Source organism: Artemia sp. Qi Xiang Cuo, chromosome 1 (genome assembly GCF_049724085.1).
Source record: "Artemia sp. Qi Xiang Cuo chromosome 1, ASM4972408v1, whole genome shotgun sequence".
NCBI lineage: Eukaryota > Metazoa > Arthropoda > Branchiopoda > Anostraca > Artemiidae > Artemia > Artemia sp. Qi Xiang Cuo.
Genome location: NC_142794.1, coordinates 37,901,436 through 37,921,907, shown reverse-complemented (window position 1 = coordinate 37,921,907; position 20,472 = coordinate 37,901,436). Strand labels below are relative to the sequence as shown.

Below are 20,472 nucleotides of genomic sequence, written 5' to 3'. Positions count from 1 at the left end.
AGAAAGATCTGGAAGTTATGTCTTTGAGGATAATAAATCCCCCCAGCCCTCAGGGCAAGGGTTGTAAGTTATGCCCTGGGGACATATAGGGTTTTTATAGAAAGTGTTGTCATATAAACTTCAAAGGGGGCTCATTGGATTGGTAATCAGACGCTCTAGTGCTCTTTTTAAGAGCAGTGATCAGAGGGCAGCTACCCTCTCTCCCCTACACACGTCATATTGTCCCGAAATGCGCCTAATAGAAATTTTGAGATACCCATTCTATCAAAATAGTCTAAATATCATATAACAAGGCTTTTGGGGTTGAAACAAACCCCAGAGATTAGGGTTCTAAACCCTATGCTTTCTAAAAGCTAGAATATAATTTGTACTTTACTGAAAAAAATCTTTTAAATGTTTTAACTTTTATAATTTTAAGAAATAAAAAATTAAATAAGATTTTAAGGAATAAATATCAGCATATGTACATTAAACTTACAATGCTTATTTTTTTCAGTAAAGTACAAATTATATTCTAGCTTTTAGAAAGCATAGGGTTTAGAACCCTACACAAAATTCTACGTACGGTTGAAATAACAGCGACGGTATAAAGGACAGTAGGCTAATTGTCACGGGAGCGTGTAGCTTTACCCACTTCTGTAACTTATTAGTGGTTTTTCCTTTTATAAACAGTTCTTTATAAAAAAAAGTCCTTTGAGATATGAAGCTGCAATTCGTGCAAACGCCACTTTTAAATTTGATAATTTCAAACTTCTTATTATTTATTATGTATTCTTTACTTCGAAATCATGCTATAATTACCCCAAAATGCAACTGTTGAGTAATTAAAGCCATATTTTGATTTTGGCGTTTCACGGACAACCCGTTTAGAAATCAACCAGTAATACTGCAAGAAAAACTTTTTTTTCAGTTCAGACGAGGAAAATGAGGTTTCCAATAGGCTGCTTTATTCGGTGTTTTGTAGGTAAAACGCCAAATAGAAACACGGATTACGAATAACTTGTGATCTCCTCAACTACAGAAGAAAACAAAACTTCTTTGCAAACTATTCATATGATAGGATATGATTGCACCACATTTGAATAATAATGTGTGGTTAAGGAGGCTCTGATCTGCCGAAAATTTCAGCCGAAATTGTGTTTTCTAGTGTAGTGAAGCTTTCTAATTAAGTCAATTTGAAATTTAGTAAAATATTAAAACGCAAATAAAAAAGTTTAGAAATACAACTTTTTATTAAGATAAGGAACACATCCCGGCAGGTGTATGCTTAATAGGAAATTGAGAAATTACCATTTCCTAGCTATGTGCGTCAGTGGGCCCCGATAAGGTGTGGTGTGGTTGACGAAATGTATAAAAGATACATTTTATGGGAATGGAGTGCGATATACTACTTTTATGCCGGACTGACCTCTGGTCCGTTGAATTTAGAAATACCTTGGAATATTGTCTGATTATTTAAAGTGTCTAAGTATCTTATTTTACTCTATCCAATCGTATATTTCCGATACTTGTTATCTCCCTGGGATCCCCAGTCCCAGCGGAATCTATATATTATCAAACCCTGTAAACCCTGTACTGGTCTATGTCATCTGAATAAAATTATTATATTATAGCCAACCTCTCTACAATCTAAATTTAGTCCCTCGAATATTCCCAGCTGGTACGCCTCATTAGTCAGGGCATAGCCTAAGCCACGGCACTAAAGTTTATTTACCTTAGGGCCATAGTTATCTCCCCTAAAAAGGGAGAATAAAGGCATCAACCATAACTTCACCCTAATGCCATAAAACCACTTCACCACACTAGCAAAGATTTGCCTGGTTTTCAAGTTTTTCAATTTTACAAAAAAGCTCCCAAATTTTGAGAGGTCTCCTGAATATTTTGATTTTGCGAAAATTCACGTCAATTCTTGATTTAATATATTCGTCTGTGACATAAATAATTAGAATCTCGTCAAGACAGGCAGGCCAATTTTAATTGACCAATGACTTTATTTTGATCCACAACAAAAGAAGTATTCACTTGAGAGGAATAAATCTGGAGCTGTGAGTGGCACCAATACCAGGTCGACCATGCTTGACAGGCTTGTAGCAAAGGGAAAACTCTCCCAAACTATGACCAATCATTTCGGGCTGCAAAAAAAGAAAACAATAACAGATATTGAAACACGTGTAACATATTGAGTTAGAATAGCTAAATTTTGGGTATACAATTTAGACGAACAACTATTGCTTGTTAACAAACATATATTGAAAAAGGTGAACCAATACAGGATGACCCTCAAGGTGTTTTACTTCAGTACTGCCAAATCCTCATTCCAGCAAATTTTTTCGCAAGGAAACAATCTTAGACAAAATCATATTTGCCGATCTTTCACAGGCCCCCATCCATGGCGCCTGGGGCAGCTCCCCCCTCCTCTGAACAGCTCTGAGTGGGTGAACAACTGAAACTGAGGAAATAACCCTCAAGAGTGACAAAATGGTACATTATTTGTCTCCAACGTACTTCCCCTGGTGGAAATAATTTTTTTGCTGCTTGTATGTTTTGAGTAGGGAATGGTTGAACACTTCAGCATGAACTTGGTCAAATTAGCTCCTGAACTTGTGTCTATTTTTCAGAGGCTGAAACTTGGTTACTCATTTATATATTTTTTTTTTATTATTAACTTACATCCAATCCCTTTGTAATATTATTATTCTTATTTATGGCAAAGCTTAGATGAATTCACCAATAACTCTTATCCTATTTTTACCCATTGAAGTTATTTTTAACGAATCAGTGTAGTTAAGAGGCAGCAAAGAGCTGTTATTTCTAAGCTTAGAAACAATAAAGCATATCACTAGATTTCATCTTCTTCTTTAATGCAAAAAATTATATTTAGTGGATCTTAAAACAACGATAGAAACAATTATTTTGATTTTTAACATCAATTTAGGAAATTGGCTACTTTTCAAATATATAAATGCTTTTTAATCAATAAAAAAATATATGAGCCATGCATCTTTAACAGAAAAGCTTAAAACTGACATCAGATCATCTGCCTGGTATTCCGAGACTGTCTAGGAATGGCGGATCTAATTGTATGAATTTGTCAAGCAAAAAAGTCGGCTACAAATTTTGTGCTGAAAGGGGGACAAAATAATTCTTATCCAATCTCCACAAAAAGTGTATGCTACGTTTTTTTATGGCAGCCATCCAAAGGGCTTTGCTACATGTTTGTTTTTTTCCTTCACAAAATAAAGAGAAAAACAGAAAAACACAAATATGGCATTTATCGAAATCACAAAAGCAAGGGATCCTAAGAACGCGTACAGTTAAGTAAAATAGTGAAATTGCACTCAACATAACTTAAAACAAGACGAGTTTTTAGTTAAATCCACAATTGACTGAAATGCTGAAACGCTTTAAATCCAAGAGTTTTACAAGTGAAAAATTTACATTTATAGATCTCTATTAATTTACCTACGCTAGCATGGTAACTAACTTACACTTATGCCAATAAGCAAGAACTAAGTGTACAAAGAGCTAAGCTAGTCTTGCGTATGACGGTCAGCCAAAATCAGAAACACTAAGTTCAAAGTCTTCAGTTTGTATGGTCTACATGTAAGTTTAGAAAGTGAAGTACATTGTACAAATAGGCCCAATTAGACCAGCAGATAAACCAGTCTCGGCATTATGAAATCCAACATTTCCCAGCTAAGCTCTTGGTGTTAAGCATGTGACGCCAGTCAAAAGATTAGAAGGCATTTTATGCCTTCTAATCATCTCCCTGGACTCGCAACCAAAAATGTAAGTATTCAAACCAAAGGACATTAACTATTTTGTCAAAGATGTGCTAGATACCAATGGGAGGTATATAGGATAAGCTGAGTCTATGCAAGATGTCAGATTGGTCCGTTTCTTGACAAGAGATTTGAAATATAGAATTAAAAACATAAGATTACAACCAAAACAATGATACAACCGAAAATTCCAAGATCCACCCTCTCGAATTTTCCTCATTGCTGTTTTCTCTGTTATGTCTATTAACTGTGCAAAGCCAGTACAATTCATGACTTGTTTGTGCTATATCAGACTAGTTACATAAAAAGGTGAGATACTCTGGCCCCTGAGGCTCAGATGCATATACTGAAATATTTCAAGAGAAAAAAAAGGCCAGGCTCGTCAAAGCTCTCAAAAACTGGAAAGCTTAATGAAAAGTAGAAAAATCACAAAAATAGACATTTCAGGTGTACTGAAGACCAGGTTAACCCCCTCCCCCAGCCTAAAAAATGTGCCTACTAGTTCACAAGCCACTGTGTTCATCTGCTCAAGTAGCATTTGGTAGAATTATCTGCTGACTCAAGGCGTTTTGTATTTCGCCTACTCATTGTTTGAAAAACGATTAGAAGGAATTAAATCTAGAAATGTAGCAACTTGTATTATGGTGATGGACTATTAGATGTTTTGTTGTGGAGTAAATATCATTTAATTTTAAATTTTCCTATTAAGAGTAGAAACAAATGTCCTTTGTAAAGTATTACCTCTCCCTATAAATGAGAAATAGGTAATATCATCATTCAATTCTGCTGGCTGAAAATTCTTTACAAAATCAAAATTAATCCCTTTTGATTTTGGACTGCCAATAAACAAACCCGACATAGAATGATTCTTAACCCGATACTGAACTGATTCTTACAGAAATTGAGCACATGACACAAGCTCAAGATAGCAGGATACATACAACAAAAATATTTGAATAATCTGTACCTTGATTTCAACAGTGTTAAAGACTTTTCCATTGTAGACCCCAACAATGGAACCAACCATCTCTGGGACAATAACCATATTACGAAGGTGAGTTTTGACAACAGCTGGTTTTTCCAGCTCAGATGCATTTTTCTTGGCAGCTCTTAACTTTTTCAAAAGCGCCATATGCTTTCTCTTCAACCCACGACGAAATCTCCTGCGGTTGTGGGAGCCCATCAGTTCCAATAGCTGGTCCCTTAAAAAGTAAAAATTAACTACAAATTTAAACGGTTTGGCTATAAGGTGAACAAGGCCTCTCTGTTGAAAGTTCTAATTTTTCAACCAGTCAAGGCATCTCTGCAGTTGCTGAAAAGCTCCAAAAAATCTGATTGGCTTTCACAGTTGCAGTGAACCAAGCTCACATTATTTTCATTTCCTGCTCTCAGCTTTTAATAAAAAGTTATCATACATATCATAGCATGTAGGTTTAGATTCCAGGTTCAAATACACTCAAAGGCAAGGAATTATGCGGAAGTCCGTATCTTAAACATTACTTTTCACCCCATTTCAATCCTCAGTCCTAGAGAAAAATGCGCACTTATTGCAATTTTTATGTTTTTTTCATATCTCTTGCAATTATGTATGCCATGCAGTTGTAAGCATTTTCAGATAAATTGGCCAAGCTTGATGCAAGCAGCAGTATTCAGCCACTGGTTGCATTTGAAGAGGCTTGACAAAAAAACTATCACATCTAGCCATATTAAATGACATAATGAAAGGTATTTTCCGAATTTTTAAAACAAGGGCTTATTGTTCAGGCACATACTGAAATTTTTTTTATAATTCTCTTACTTTAATGTAATAATAATAATAAAAAAAAGGTATTATATAAACTTTGTTGGCTGAGCCCATTTATGCAGAACAGTAGAGATATTATGACTTCTTTGGAATTCACTCAATAACAAAGGTTCTCAATAAGATGTTCCCAAAATAACTGGGATTTTGTGTGCCACTTTTACTTAAGAAAACAAAATAATAATGGGATTAACAATCCCATTAATCCCAAAATAATGATGAGAAAATAATAATCAGTTCAATGGGATTGAACTGAGAAACCTAAGTGCCCCTGGGGAGGACAAACGAATTTTCTATTTAGAAGAAGGCCAATTCCTTTTTCATCCAAGCGCAAATGTCAAGGGTGCTTAGGGGGCTAAAATGCTTCTCCACTGGTAACTGGAAGCCACCCATCCCCATAAAACACCAAAGAACACGCTCAATAGAACATAGATACATGACAGAAGAGTCCTCCAGACAAGTCTCATCTCAGAGTGGGAGGACATCTACAAGATTGGAAGCTATTCACTGACACCCTGTGTGCCTCTGGACCTGGCGATACTTTAAAACTAATGTAAGACAGAACATCTGAAAAACATGCAAACTTTCTAGCAGTTTTAATTGGTTCTCAAGGTTCGTTTAGGTTCTTTTTAGGCTATTAAAAGCTATTTTGAGTTCCTTTTAGATTGAAAACTAGAAGCACAAAACTGCTCTTTTACTGTGATTTTGCCACCAGTCCCTTAAGAGCCATACCTGAGTATATCTATGCAGCTGAACAATTTTTTTTCCTATGGTTTACAGTGATTGATTATTTTGCATAATTTCTTTTGTCCTATTGTACCTGTCTCTGACCATAATATTCAAAAGGAGGTAGCCCTCCCAGGATTAGGCCAAGAAGGAGCACTTCCACCTCCCCCAAAAAACTGAGGCCAAAAATTAGTTTCAATGAGTTTCATACCCCAGGAAACCACCCTCCAATATCCTTCTAGCGTTTGATTATAAGCATTTATGAAATCATAAATAGGCAGAATTATATTCTAAATAATTATTTTGGCACTTCTTTATTGTACATTTTCTTCTCATAGGGTTTGTCACAATTGCAACTCTACATGGGGGGCAGCTAAGGGTGGACTCCCCTCCTCCAAAGTTCCAAGGTGTCAGTGCACAGTGAATTTAGCTTATGTTTTAGATTTAACTTTGCTTATGTGCCTGCTCTTGTAAGCACACAGGACAATTTTGTCTGCACATTCTTTATATCCCGCCTCAAAACCTTAAATTCTAGCTGCACTCCTGAACTCTACTACAGATGCCGCCACCTGAAAGGGAGGATGGACCCCTAAACCTTTTTTTTTGTGTGTGTCAAAAAGAAGCAAACCTTAATAAAAAATTGATAGTAGTACATTTTCCTGTAATTCCTGAAGGAAAAATTGGAGTTCTTTTAAGATCAAGAGAAAACTGACAATCCTGCTCCTTTCCCTTCTTTTTGTATCTTTACATTTTTTTCATGCACTATGAATGTTCAGTATTTAACAATCTCTACTTGTATTTTATGGGACATTTCTGTGCTTTCAAGCAATTTCTTCATCAGTTAGTACACAAGTTAATACAAAAAGAATACATTTTCTAGCCAAATTTATGCACACTTACATGCTCATGTCCAGAAGTTGGTCCAAATCAACACCTCTGTAGGTAAATTTGCGAAAAGTACGCTTCTTGACAATATGTGCTTCCTTAAAAAAAAATTATATATATAAGAAGTTTGTTTCCTTTAAATTACATTATTAGTTGAAAAGAAAATGCACTTAGAGCAGCCAATGCAAATAAGACTGACTTGAAATGACTTTTCTTAATTTTCTTTGTAATGCTAAAAAAAAAAAGTTCAAAACCCAGCTATGCTGGTTTTTTCTTGTCTTGCTCTGCTAACTCAAACCTTCAGTCCTTGCAGGATTGTTATCATAATATCATGACTGCCAAAACAGGTTTTTTTAATTCTTTTTTTTTTAGTGGAACATTTTTTTTGAATTTTAAAGTGTATGTCCACTCTCATGGTTCCAAATTATTTTATATAAATTTATCACATTTTTAGGTCTTATATATCCTCTCTGTTTTTGTATTGCATATATGTCTGACCTGAACTTTCTAATATACTTTCCATTCCATACCTTTCTGAAGTGGAAATACTGGCTCTGATTCTTACTGAACTGGTTTACAAAAACTTAAGATTGATTAAGCAGTTACTAACTACCTTCAATGAGAATAAAAAAAAGGTGCAAAATTACATTTTAGATGCCATTAAACAAAAAACACTAAGTTTTTAATCCAACTTAATCTAATGGCATTCAATGACTTTCAGCCAGACACATTCTTCAGATACCATACTCTTGCACAAATACTTGCTGGAAATACAATTTTCAAATCATTTAAATCCCATTTTAACCATAGCTATCTTTAAAAATATTTTGAAGTCTAACCTTATACTATTTTGTTGGTTTTCATGCAGCTAATTCTCTGGGAAATTTGTTACAACTCCTTAAATTGGCTACAACTGATATCCCTTATACAAGTGCACATTGCTTTATACCCTAACATTTTAAAACAACTGTTAATGTCAAATGGTTCATTAAAAGACTACTGTTATTAAATTGAAAAGGCAATTTAATCTAATAAATCAAAGTTTAATTTTTGAGTGGCTATATTGGCAGCTGTCCTATTTGATGTGCTCTTTCATATGCTGTCATAGACCTATAGGTCTAAGTGCATTTAAAAAACCTAGCATTAACTGAATTGATTGCTACTGCCCCCTGTCACTACTAAATACAGAATATAAAACATGTATTTTTTTTTTCATTTCCAAAACTTCTCCAGCTTAGGGTCAAACAAAATATATTTCTACATCTGACAATGCAGTAAAAAAAAAATTACTATATTTTTTTTTTACTAAAAGAATTATTTACAGATATTTGCTTTTCAAGACTTCCTTCAACTAGTTGTTGATGACTAAAATATACAAAAACGCACCACAAGAATAAGGAATAATTAGAAAAACTTCTGGCTCTTTTCCAGACATAGATAACAAGAGAAAATAAATCAAAAGCCTAATAATTCAGAATTAGTCCCCTCTGCAATAATCTGAATTTTGTCTCCTTTGCTAAAGTGCATTTTCTAAAATTTACCAATTAAATTCTCAATAAGTTCTAAAAAAAAGGTGAAAACATCAAAGCATCAAATGTTGATGCCACCCTTAATAAAATGGCTCAAGTGAAAATTACATGGTTTGTCATACTGAGATTGACCCCAAATTCCTCTTTAAAACTGCATTATTGACATGTTAAAACTTACTGATTTTATTTTAGGCTAAGAAGACATGTTGCAATTTATTTCAAAAGGACAAGATTTAAGGTACATCCCATTTCTTTAGATTCAAAACATCTGGATGCTGGCATTGCCTTCAATTCAAACTTACATCATGTTCTTAACACTTACTGTTGTTTTACTGATTTAGTAATTAAAAATTAAGGATAACTCCATATTTGGTCAGATCTTTCAGAATATGTTGGGTTGTTTGATCAGAAGGCACTAGTTATGCTGCTCCAACTCAGCCCTTTGATTCTATGTTATAATAAAAACCAATTTTAAATAAAACTATGCTTTTATAACCAAGATTATTGATAAGGGCTACCCAGTTAAGGTATGTCTTTTTGATGAATTAATGGCCTTTGACCAAAGTGGACAGTTTCATTTTAATTCCCAAGTTTTCTAATATGATTTGTTAAAACATAAGGTACAAAATTGATTTCCAGACAAGTTTACTTTGGCATTTTTAAGAAAGCATTAGAGTTTGAAAATGAAACATTCCAGACTAATCAATTGAAGTTATCAAGTATTTTGCAGTAGGTTGCATCAAGACATGGCTAATTGTAGAAAGAGAAAAGCCAAAACAGATAGTCCAAGTAATTGAGAGGCAAATGCCCTAATTGATTGAATCTTAGTATTCTTTTGTCTTCATACTTAATCAATTATTGTTCATGGTAATAGTGGAAATCCACTTTGTTCAGCTCAAAAACCTATTATTATTATTATTATTATTATTATACCACAATGGACCAAGCTGGGCTGAACTTTATTTTATTTAAATGCAGGCAACTCTCAAAAGTATGTTAATAATCTTCTACCAATGTCTTCTTATTACTCCAAACTTTTTGGCCCTGTAGCTACTAAATTGAACACAAATAGTCTATAATATATAACTGAGCTCTTTCACTGGCCTCAGCATTGAAAACCAGAATTCAATATCAAATACTGCAAGGTCATACATCTTGGACTACATAATTCCCAATATAATAAATATATGACTGACTCTAGCCATGGCACACACAGTCTTGGATTTTGAAGAAACTTGACAGGATTATTTATACCTGCTAGGATACAAGTGACAATACAATGCTTTTTATAATTTGGGTTTCACAAGCTGTTTAAAATATTGATAAGTCCTAAAAAGGGATATCTATTGAAGAAGAATTATATATTCCTAATTTATGCCTTAGTTCTGTTGAAAATTAGAATTATTTCTCATTGAATTACATTTTTTAGCCATTAGATACCTCTGAAAGAAAAAACTATATTATACTAACTAATTAGTATGTTTTTTTTGAAAAGTTTAGGCTTGCTAAATAGGATAGCATAAATACCCCATTAGATATTTTGTGGCTTGAATTGTTTACTAGTGTCTATCTAGATGATGAATAAACAAACTGGACTGGATGTCTACATGCTCATGTCATTATTTTTCCTTTCTACTTGGGCTTATTGGTATTTTTCAGTAATCCTTTCATTTCCTTGAATCAACTGTGAGCATTGCTTAAAATTTAGAAACTTGCTATAGAAGACTCAGTAAGATATAAAAACTAATTCTTAACACTTTGCTATTAGGAAGGGGGAGGTATGGCTACCCTTGAAGTAGAGTTTGAAGTTTGTGTCACACTCTCAAAATCCATCAGCAAAAGGAACAAAAACGAAAATGTTACAACTATTTTTTTATGGAGAGAGGGGAATCTAGCACCATCCCTTTTCTTATCCCTTTCCCTTTTTCATTTGAATCCAGAAATCAGGAGTACAGCACCATTGGAAAGCTCTTGGAGATTAGATCCTGAATATAATAGATCCATGGCAGGCAATTGCATGGGTCTTATTTTGGGGAAGATCAAGAATCTTTTAAAGGGTGTACATTAAGTCAGAACTCCCAAAAGCAGATCAAAAAAGAATTATATAAACATTTGTTATTTTTTTTCAATTTTCATTTTTGGGGTCAAAGGTCCAGCAGTACTTGTGCTTAATCAGTTATATAAGTTCTTGGAAAACATGGCTGGCCTGACTAAAATAAGCTTTGAAATCCTCCTGAAGCCTTGGTGTCAAATTATAGAAAATTATTCCCAAAAAATATTTTTATTATTCAATGTCTGATCAGCTGGTCTAGTAGTTGTCAAAAGGTGCAAGATAAGAAACTTATTTTTCAAAAATTTAAAAAAAGCATAAAAGGAATAACAGGTTCTGTTGTTGACATTTCAAGAATTTAAAATATCTTAAACATTTAAGATTTCAATTATATTTTATTTAATCCTTCTCTAACACTCCATCTGAGTACTACTTGTCTATATCACAAATTATTTCTAATAAATTTGGAATTCCAGAAAAAAACATGAATTTCATTAATAAATTGTAGAAGCATAAAAATATTACAAAGCATATTTTATGCTTTCATTGTTCAGTGGGATATAACCTTCCATATTGTCTAACTTCTTTGAAAATACACATTATTATTTTTTCTCAGCTAATTTCACATTGATTTTATTAAGGATATAGAAGCATTTCTGTTGTTTAGACAGACATTCCGACTATAGAACTATGAATAAAGTTAAGAAATGGCTTCTGCAAGCTATGCTCCCACCAATCCAAGTCCTGCAGAAGTGAAGGATCAGTTCTATGCAGAGCTCTCAGTGACCCTGTCTAGACTCCCACCCCACAACATTGTCACTCTACTGGGAGACCTTAACGCAACAGTAAATGACAGGGAGGGCATGTGGAGAAGTGTTCTTGGCCCTGTGACTCTGGATCCCCTGAATGACAATGGACAAAGACTCCTCAAGCTTTGCAATATGCGTAATCTGGTCACATCAAACACACTCTTTCAGAGACAAGATATACAGAAATAGACTTGGCATGGTAATGATGGCAGACAAAGAAGATGATTGATTATGTTATGATCTTGGGTTGCTGGCACTTGTCAATAACGAATTGCTGGTCTTATAGGTCAGCCAAGTTTGGAAATACAGAACATGGGATGGTAGTTGCCATGCTGAGGCTATGCCTGAGAGTGCAATGACAAGAAAGATGGCCTCCCAAGTTCAATCTGAGTAGTCTGGCAACATCTGAGATGTAACAGAAGTATGCTCTCAATATATCTAACTGGTTTAGTGCCTCCAAGTTCTGGACACCCTGAAGTCTTTCAAAGATAGTATACTCAATTCTGCATGGCAACACCATTGGCTGCAGCAAACACAAGAATAAACCCTGGATATCCCAGGATACTCTGTCCATGATTGAGCTGTGCCAGAGTGCCTGCTTAGCAAAGAACATGCCAGAGTACAGGTGACTCAGTGGCCTGCACAATAGCCTACTGCACAGTGATAGGAAGACCCTTGTTGACAAGAAAGCCAGCAATCTTGAAGATGCTTCAAGGAAAGGAGCCACTGTTAAAACAATTTAATAATAATTGAGCCCCTGGCATCTGTGGTATTTCTGCAGAACTCCTCAAGTATGGGGGTGCGGCAATGATTCTGTGGCTCCATCCAATCTTCTCAGCTGTATGTATGACAAAAAGCATACCAAAACAACTGGTGTGCTGCCATCATATTCCCACTCTGGAAACATAAGGGCAGCCATCAAATCTGCTCCAACTATTGTGGGATCACGCTTCTCTCCATTTCTGGTAAACTCTTCACCATGTCACTCCTGGACAGGTATTCTACCTTTTCAAATAGAAAGAGAACAGTCCAGCAAGGTGGGTTCACTCCCAGCAGGTTGATGACAGAGCAAATTTTCACTCTATGCCAATTGATTGAGAAGATGCAAGAGTTCCACTGAAAAGCATACATTGCATTTGTGGACTTTAAGGCTGCCTTCAATTCTGTTGATTGCTGCTCACTTTGGCTGATACTAAGAACTACAGGTCTACCCAAGAAATATGGCTCACTTTTTAAAATGTATTATTGCTGTTCACTTTGGCTGATGATGATGATATGGAGTGCTGCATGCAAGTCAATGGAAGATGCAGTCCCACATTCTCAGTGAAGAATGGCATCTGGCAAGGCTGTGCTCCCAAGCTCTTCAACTGCATCTTAGACCATATTACAACCAGCACAACAAATAGCCTTCAGTTTGGAGACTAGATACTCTCTGATACTGACTTTGCCAACAACATAGCAATGCTAGTTGCAAACACCATTGAAAAGGTCACCAATGCTCTCAAGGTACTCTCAGAGGAAGCCTCAAAAGTTGGACTGAAGATCAACTGGCAGAAACCAAAGTTATGCTCCTTGAGCCCCCCAAATCCTGTTCTACTGTAAAGGAAGTCAACATCAGAAACAACTGGTTGATGACTTCACTTACCTGGGATCCATTCTGTCTTGATCACAAAAGAGCTTACATCCTGAATAGCCAAAGCCTCAGCACTTGTTGGGAGGTTTAACAGCATCTGGCAATAGCCAAACATTAGCAGCTTTACTAAAACGCGCATTTACAATGTGTCAGTCTGCACTGTGCTGCTGTACAGAGCAGAGACATGGCCAGCTGCAAAATCTATTGTCAGTGCTGTCAATATTGCACAGACAAAACATCTCAAAAGAATCAAGGGACTTCACTGGACTGACTTTGTTAGAAACCAGACCCTCCTGTCACATACAGCACAAACTCTTTTCTTGATGCAGCTTGCCCAGCATACTGTTTGGTGGTATGGCAATCTCCTTTGCATGTCACATGATGCCCCAGCATGGGTCACATTTGACTTCAACCCCACCCTACATGTATGGAAGCAACCCAGAGGAGCCCCCCCACTAGGTGGAAAGACAAAGCTGATGAATTCCTCACCAAAGCCCACATCCTGGTGGAAGAAGCTGAAAGTCTGGTAAGTGATAGGTTAACCTGGAGGTGCCTTGTTTCATTGTTCTCTACACCAAACCCTTGGCAGGAGCCTTAAGTCAAGTCAAAGTCTGTTCACTCTTAATCACTACCTATCATAAGGATGGCATCCATAGGACACCATCCTGTGGCCCAGATTATTAAGCATGAACATCAATGACTGTAAACTCCTGGGACAGACCATAAGCAACCACAATCAGGGCTATTTTCTATCCCCCTACATAATATATATATGTATATATATATATAAATATATATTTATCTATATATATATATACATGATTTGAGTGTCCTAAATGAAAATGTTAGCAAAATGAATGTTTTGAGAGATTCAAGTACAAAAATAGATTTGAAAATTAATCTTGAGGAGACCAAGTCACTGAGACTAGGAATAAATAAAGGTAAAAGATAAATATGATGTTGGGTACTAAAAAGATAAACCAAGTGTATAACTTCACAGGAAATATGCAGTTTCCAACATAATTTAGCCAGGATGAGAGCAAATACATCACTTGTTCTATCATGTGCTCTTTCAAAATTCAATAAATGCTTTGGGAGAAAATCATATTTTTAGCTCTTAAAGGGCTCAGAACAGCCCATAAGTAAAACTTTAACACTGTTAAAAAAAAACAAGCTAGTGAGAAAAAATCACCATTTATATCTAATTTAGGAATGACAACTTCTCTATTTGTTCTAGCATGTCTCCCTCTAAAGACACCCAATTCTGGACCATTACCAGTTTCTGAAGCATGGGTGATTCAGAAACTAAGGATAGATTGTTATATCTTTTCAGGAGAATTTTTGCAAATACAGAGACGTTTCCATTACTGAGCTATAAATTAGGTGAACATACTCTGTTCACTATTCAAGCTGTCTCTTCAGACTAGTAGCCTACCTGCAGATTGGCTGACAGCCATAATTACTCCAATAGTCAAGAAAGGATTTAGAACCCAGCCTGAGAACTAACAACCTATTAGCTTGGCCTTGGTTCTTGCCAAACTTATTGAAGGGATAGTAAATGATGCAATCATAGTGCATATGACCAAGAATGGCCTTCCTTTTTGGTGGTCACCATAGCTTCAGGAAAGGCATGTCTAGTGATACAAATCTTATACTAGCTTATGAATCTGTATCCGCTGGAACAGGGTTTCCCAGTCAACATTGCTCCTACAGGATCAAGCTAAGGCCTTTGATAAAATGTTTCACTGCTACCTGATGATCAAGCATATTAGATAAACAATGATGTTGCCCAGTGGATTCACAGCTTCCTATCCAACAGAAACCAGATTGTTGATGTATATGATGAAAGAGGTGACCTCATCTACTCCACACCATTTCACATTTACCCATGCCATTTAAACATTTTTGTCTCTCAATTGCTCAGACAATCTGTCTTGTATTTTTTTCTACAATTAATTAAAAAAACTTTTTCCACAAAATAAGTTTTTCAAAGAAAAGTGAAGAACTCCATTAAACAAAAAATGAGCAAAAATAAAATAAAAAAATCTACCAAGCTTGAAACTACCACAAATCAGCATCAATAAATAAATGAAACCCAATGCAAACAGAAATTAAAATAAATAACCGAGTCAAACTCAAAACAAGCAGAAATTAACATAAGTTGGGTGCAAAACCCCTATGCCTTCCCAAGGCCAGAACAAAATTTGCACTTAACTGAAAAAATACAAATGAATGTTCGTTGTCAGTTTGATATACATATACTGATATTTAGCAATCCAAATGTTAAAATTATTTGATTTATTAAAGTTATAAAAGTAGAAAAATTATATTTTTTTCAGTAAAGTGCAAATTTTGTTCTGGCCTTGGGAAGGCATAGGGGTTTTGGTTATTTATTTTAATTTCTGTTTGTTTTGGGTTTCATTTATTTATTGATGCTGATTTGTGGTAGTTTTGAGCTTGGTAGATTATTTGATTTTATTTTTGCTCATTTTTTGTTTAATGGAGTTCTTTACTTTTCTTTGAAAAACTTATTTTGAGGAAAAGTTTTTTTAATTAATATCTGTTTGTTTTATATTGACATAGTCTTTTCAGGGAAAAAGAAAATAACACTTCAAATATTTTCGTTTTTTAAGACTTTATAGTTTGGCCTGCTATTTGTATGCTGGAAAAAAATTTTCAGCAATTTTTAACAACATACACCATTTTAAAAATCTGGACACAAATAGTACTGTTTAACTTAGTTTCATACCTCCTCTAAGTGACCTGAAATGGAAAACGTGATACCATTTGCAAAAAAAATCTGTTTACTTTCTTTGATAGCTTTGATACACTTACACTATTTTGATTTGGTTAAATTTTAAGAGCAGAAGTAGCCTTGAGAGTTTGAACATAATACCCTCAGTCGTTCTTGGTATATTTTTTAGATGCATTTTGGGTAATTTGCTGTATAAATTTTCTTTTTTTTTTACTCATAAGGAAAAGTTCAGTTTTTATAAATATTGAGCAATTGAGAGGGTGGTTGTGGGAGGTGGACTAGTTACCCTCCCACCACTTACGTCCATTAAAAAGGACATCATCCCTTTCTATTTTCAATCGAATAAGCCCTTTTCGAAGTTCCTATGACAACTCCTTAAATACAAAGTGCCCTGGTCTAAACAACAACTACAACAAAAAATATTACTAATCACTTTCAACTGTTAAAAAGGCCACTAGCCCTTAGAATTTCAAATCGAATGAGCCCTTTTCTGAAGTTTCTACAAAAACGCCTTCTATAGAAACCTTATATGCCCCCAGGGCATAACTTAAAACCCTTGCCCTGAGGGCTGTGGAAGAGTATCCTCCTCAAAAACATATTTTCTATCTATAAATCAACTATGCTGAACAAAATGGCTATCTCAAAATTTTTATTGGATGTGTTTGAGGGAATGATGGGTGTGTGTGTGTGGGGGGGGATAGTTGCCCTCCAATCACTTTCAACTATTAAAAAGGGCACTAGCCCTTTGAATTTCCAACTGAATGAGCCTTTTTTGAAGTTAATACAACAACAACTTCTATAAAAACCTTATATGCCCCCAGGGTATAACTGAAACCCTTGCCCTGAGGGTTGTGTCCTCCTCAAAAAGATATTTTCTCTCTTGAAACCAACTATGCTGAACTAAATGGCTATCTCAAAATTTTGATTGGATGTCTTTGGGGGAATGATGGGTGTGGGAGGGGGGGGGGCTAGATGCCCTCCAATCACTTTTGACTATTAAGAATAGAACTAGCCCTTTGAATTTCCAATCAAATGAGCCTGTTTTGAAGTTTCTACAACAACGCCTTCTATAAAAACCTTTTATGCCCCCAGGGCATAACTTAAAACCCTTGCCCTGAGGGCTGTGGGGGAGTGTCCTCCTCAAAAACATATTTACTCTCTGTAAATCAACTATGCTGAACAAAATAGCTATCTCAAAATTTTGATTGGATGTATTTGGGGGAATGATGGGCAGGGGAGGGGGGCTAGTTGTCCTCCAATCACGTTCAACTATTAAAATGGGCACGAGGCATTTCAATTTCCAATCCAATTAACCCTTCTTTAAGTTTATGCAACAACGTCTTCTATAACCTTATATTTCCCCAGGGCAAAACTTACAACGCTTTCCCCGAGGGTTGCGGGGGAGTGTCATCCTCAAAAAGTTATTTTATATCTGGACAACAACTAGGCTGAACAAAATTGCTATGTCAAAAATTTGATTGGATGTGTTTGGGGGAATGATGGGCATGGGGGGGGGCGCTAGTTGCCCTCCAATCACTTTTGACTATTAAAAAGGGCACTAGCCCTTTGAATTTCCAATTGAACAAGCATTTGTTGAAGTTTCTATGACAACAACTTCTATAAAAACCTTATATGCCCCCAGGGAATAACTTAAAACCCTTGTCCTGAGGGTTGTGGGGGAGTGTCCTCCTCAAAAACATATTTTCTATCCTGAAATCAACTACGCTCAACAAAATGGCTATCTCAAAATTTTTAGTGGACGTATTTGGGGAAATGATAGGCATGGGGGGGGGGGGCTAGTTGCCATCCAATCAATTGTGACTATTAAAAAGGACAGTAGCCCTTTGAATTTCCAATTGAATGAGCCTTTTTTGAAGTTTCTATGACAATGCCTTCTATAAAAACCTTATATGCCCCCAAGGCATAACTTAAAACTCTTGCCCCGAGGGTTTTGAGGGAGTGTCCTCCTCAAAAAGATATTTTATATCCGGAAATCAACTACGCTGAACAAAATGGCTATCTCAAAATTTTGATTGGATGTGTTTGGGAGAATGATGGGTGTGTGGGGGGGGGCTAGTTACCCTCCAATCACTTTTGACTATTAAAAAGGGCACTAGCCACTCCAATTTCCAATCAAATGAGCCCTTTTCAAACTTTCTACAACAACTCCTTTGATATGAAGTGCCCAGGTATGGAGAAAAAAAAACAAACAAACAAAAAACAACACATTGTACCCACATCATTCTTTACTTAGGCAGTGCACTAGCACTGCCTATGATTAGCCATATCTTGATACCTACTGCAAAATACTTGATTTTCAATTCAAAAGGGTGTGTCCCCCAAGGGACCAAACCAGGCCAAACACTGTTTAACCTCTATGTAAATGATGCTGCTGATGTGGTCAGAATGGCTTGGAACTTTATGTAGACAATCTCAAACTCTTTAGTCCAGTAGCCTCTATAGAAAATTGCTCTTCTCTGTAAGAAGATCTTAACAACCTCTGTCTGTGGGCAACAACCTGGACACTCGAGTTCAACCCATTCAGTTTCATAGTCACTGTTGGAACCAAGCAGCTAATGACACCATCAAGCCTATTTTAATCACAGTGAATACACCAGAACACAATGAACCCCCATAAAACTAAATAAAAAATTTAGCAGAAAGCATGAGAAGTTCAATTTCTTCACCAATTGTGTTGTTCCACAGTAGAATTCACTCAGCAAATCTACCATGTCAGCCAGATCATTTGATAGCTTCAAGGTTGGTATTGACTGTGATTAGAGTGGCAAGTCATTTAAGACACAGTAGGACAAACCAGCATCATCATGCAGGGTTGGTAAAAAAAAGTGGGGGTAAAATTCATTTCTGACCAAAAAGATTATTACATTTGGAAAGAGTATAAAAAAAGGTTTCAAGTGGTATGTTTACTTTATTTGTAAGTCAATAATATGAGTAATGAAAAATTTACCATTTAAGGCATATCTTTCTCAATGCCTTTTTTATGCTCTTCCTGAACATAATACTTGTTTCACTTAGAAATCTATTCTAAGTGCATTAATGACCCTTAAAAATGATACCTTTTTCTCTTGTTTTGGCAATAGAAAAGGGCTTAAACAATGATTCTTACTTCATAATATGCAGAATAATTATAGTTTACACCATTTCAACTACATCTACTTTAACCCCACCTCCCCTCTTATGTGCAAATATATAGCCTAAATTCTATACTTGTCATGTGTTTTCTGGCTCCTGATTTTGTCACAGTTGATTCAATTTACAGGTACACAGGTTAAAACAAGAGTGGTGCATGGCAAAATGCAGCCTTTAATAGGATAAAAACAGCCAACAGCTTAAAATAAACATGGCATTTTTTAAAAGATTTAGCCTATAAATCATTTATTCAATTGGATCACAATGAATCAACAACTAAGGATTAGGCCTATATAACTTTAACAAATGAATTATAGGCCTAATCAAAAAGTAGGTTTTTGAACAACATTTTAACCATTTTATAATCAAAAATAAGAGAAAAAAGGGTAATTTGGGGTATTTTTTATTATTGACCTATGAATAAGGTAAACATACTATTCAGTGCCTTTTTTATACCTTTTCTGAATATAATACTTGTGTTACTCAGAAATTCCATTTTAAGCCCTAGGCCACTGCTTATAAACTACCAATAGCATTACTCTTCTTTAAACTATTTTACCCAAAATTAAATCAACTTTGATGAAACCAAGAACCAGAAAACATCTAGGTAATATATAATTCAGGCTGTGTATTAGCACATGAGGGGAGGGGTAAAATAGAGTATAATTATTCTGCATGTAATGAAGGAAGAATTGTTGTTTTTAACCTTTACACATAGCTGAAATAAGAGGAAAAGCTATTATCCTTGAAGGTCTGTGAGAAATGGGCTTAGAATTAAACTTGAGTAAAGCCATTATTATTTTCAGAAGGAGCCCAAAAAAGCATCAAGTGGTATGTTCACCCTATTTTTAGGTCAATGTTGTATTGGTCTAAGGTGACTTAATGCTACACGAGTTAATGGTAGTATACAATGTGTTAATTCTATTATCATAACAAATGTTCTGGTGAAGATAGTAATCTCGTACGGGACAAAATTTATATGTCTTTCAACAAATATTAAACATATCAGGGATAAGAGCAATGTTTTAATCAGTTACTTCTAGAGATGGATCAGATCAGATAACTTACATCAGCCATTTTTCTTAATTTTGTGTTTATCAAATTTAGCGACAGTATTCGACAAAAACGTATAGTCAGTGTTGGCAATGAATAAACATGATATTCTCCACAAATTCTCGATATGGCCGTCGTTTTCACGAAGACAGGCTAATCGTTTTGAAATTGAGCTAGAAAATACTTCGAAAATCCCAACTGATATTGGATCTTATTTAGATTGAATGCTATTGAAAGAGATTTAGGCATTTTTAAAAGAGTCGCATTTTTGAATCCTAATCAAGCAAATATTATTTTGA

The 20,472-nt window shown here is 35.3% G+C and overlaps 1 protein-coding gene across 1 annotated transcript; it reads right to left on the bottom strand.

Moving 5' to 3' along the window:
- Nucleotides 1-1,953: 1,953 nt before the first annotated feature.
- Nucleotides 1,954-20,267, bottom strand: RpS15 (ribosomal protein S15). Its single transcript, XM_089101260.1, has 4 exons — nucleotides 20,189-20,267; nucleotides 7,210-7,292; nucleotides 4,750-4,984; nucleotides 1,954-2,132 (listed from the first exon to the last, which is right to left on the bottom strand). The coding sequence occupies exons 1-4, from the start codon at nucleotides 20,195-20,197 to the stop codon at nucleotides 2,019-2,021; spliced, it is 441 nt and encodes a 146-aa protein (XP_088957386.1). The 5' UTR covers nucleotides 20,198-20,267; the 3' UTR covers nucleotides 1,954-2,018.
- Nucleotides 20,268-20,472: the final 205 nt, after the last annotated feature.

Bases quoted from the DNA above. Each gene is read 5' to 3' on its own strand.
- RpS15 (XM_089101260.1), bottom strand. The intron at 4,985-7,209 runs GTAAGTGTGCAT...TTACTTTTTAAG, and splicing joins CAACTTCTGGACATGAGCAT to GGACCAGCTATTGGAACTGA. The intron at 2,133-4,749 runs GTACAGATTATT...CTTTTTTTGCAG, and splicing joins TTAACACTGTTGAAATCAAG to CCCGAAATGATTGGTCATAG.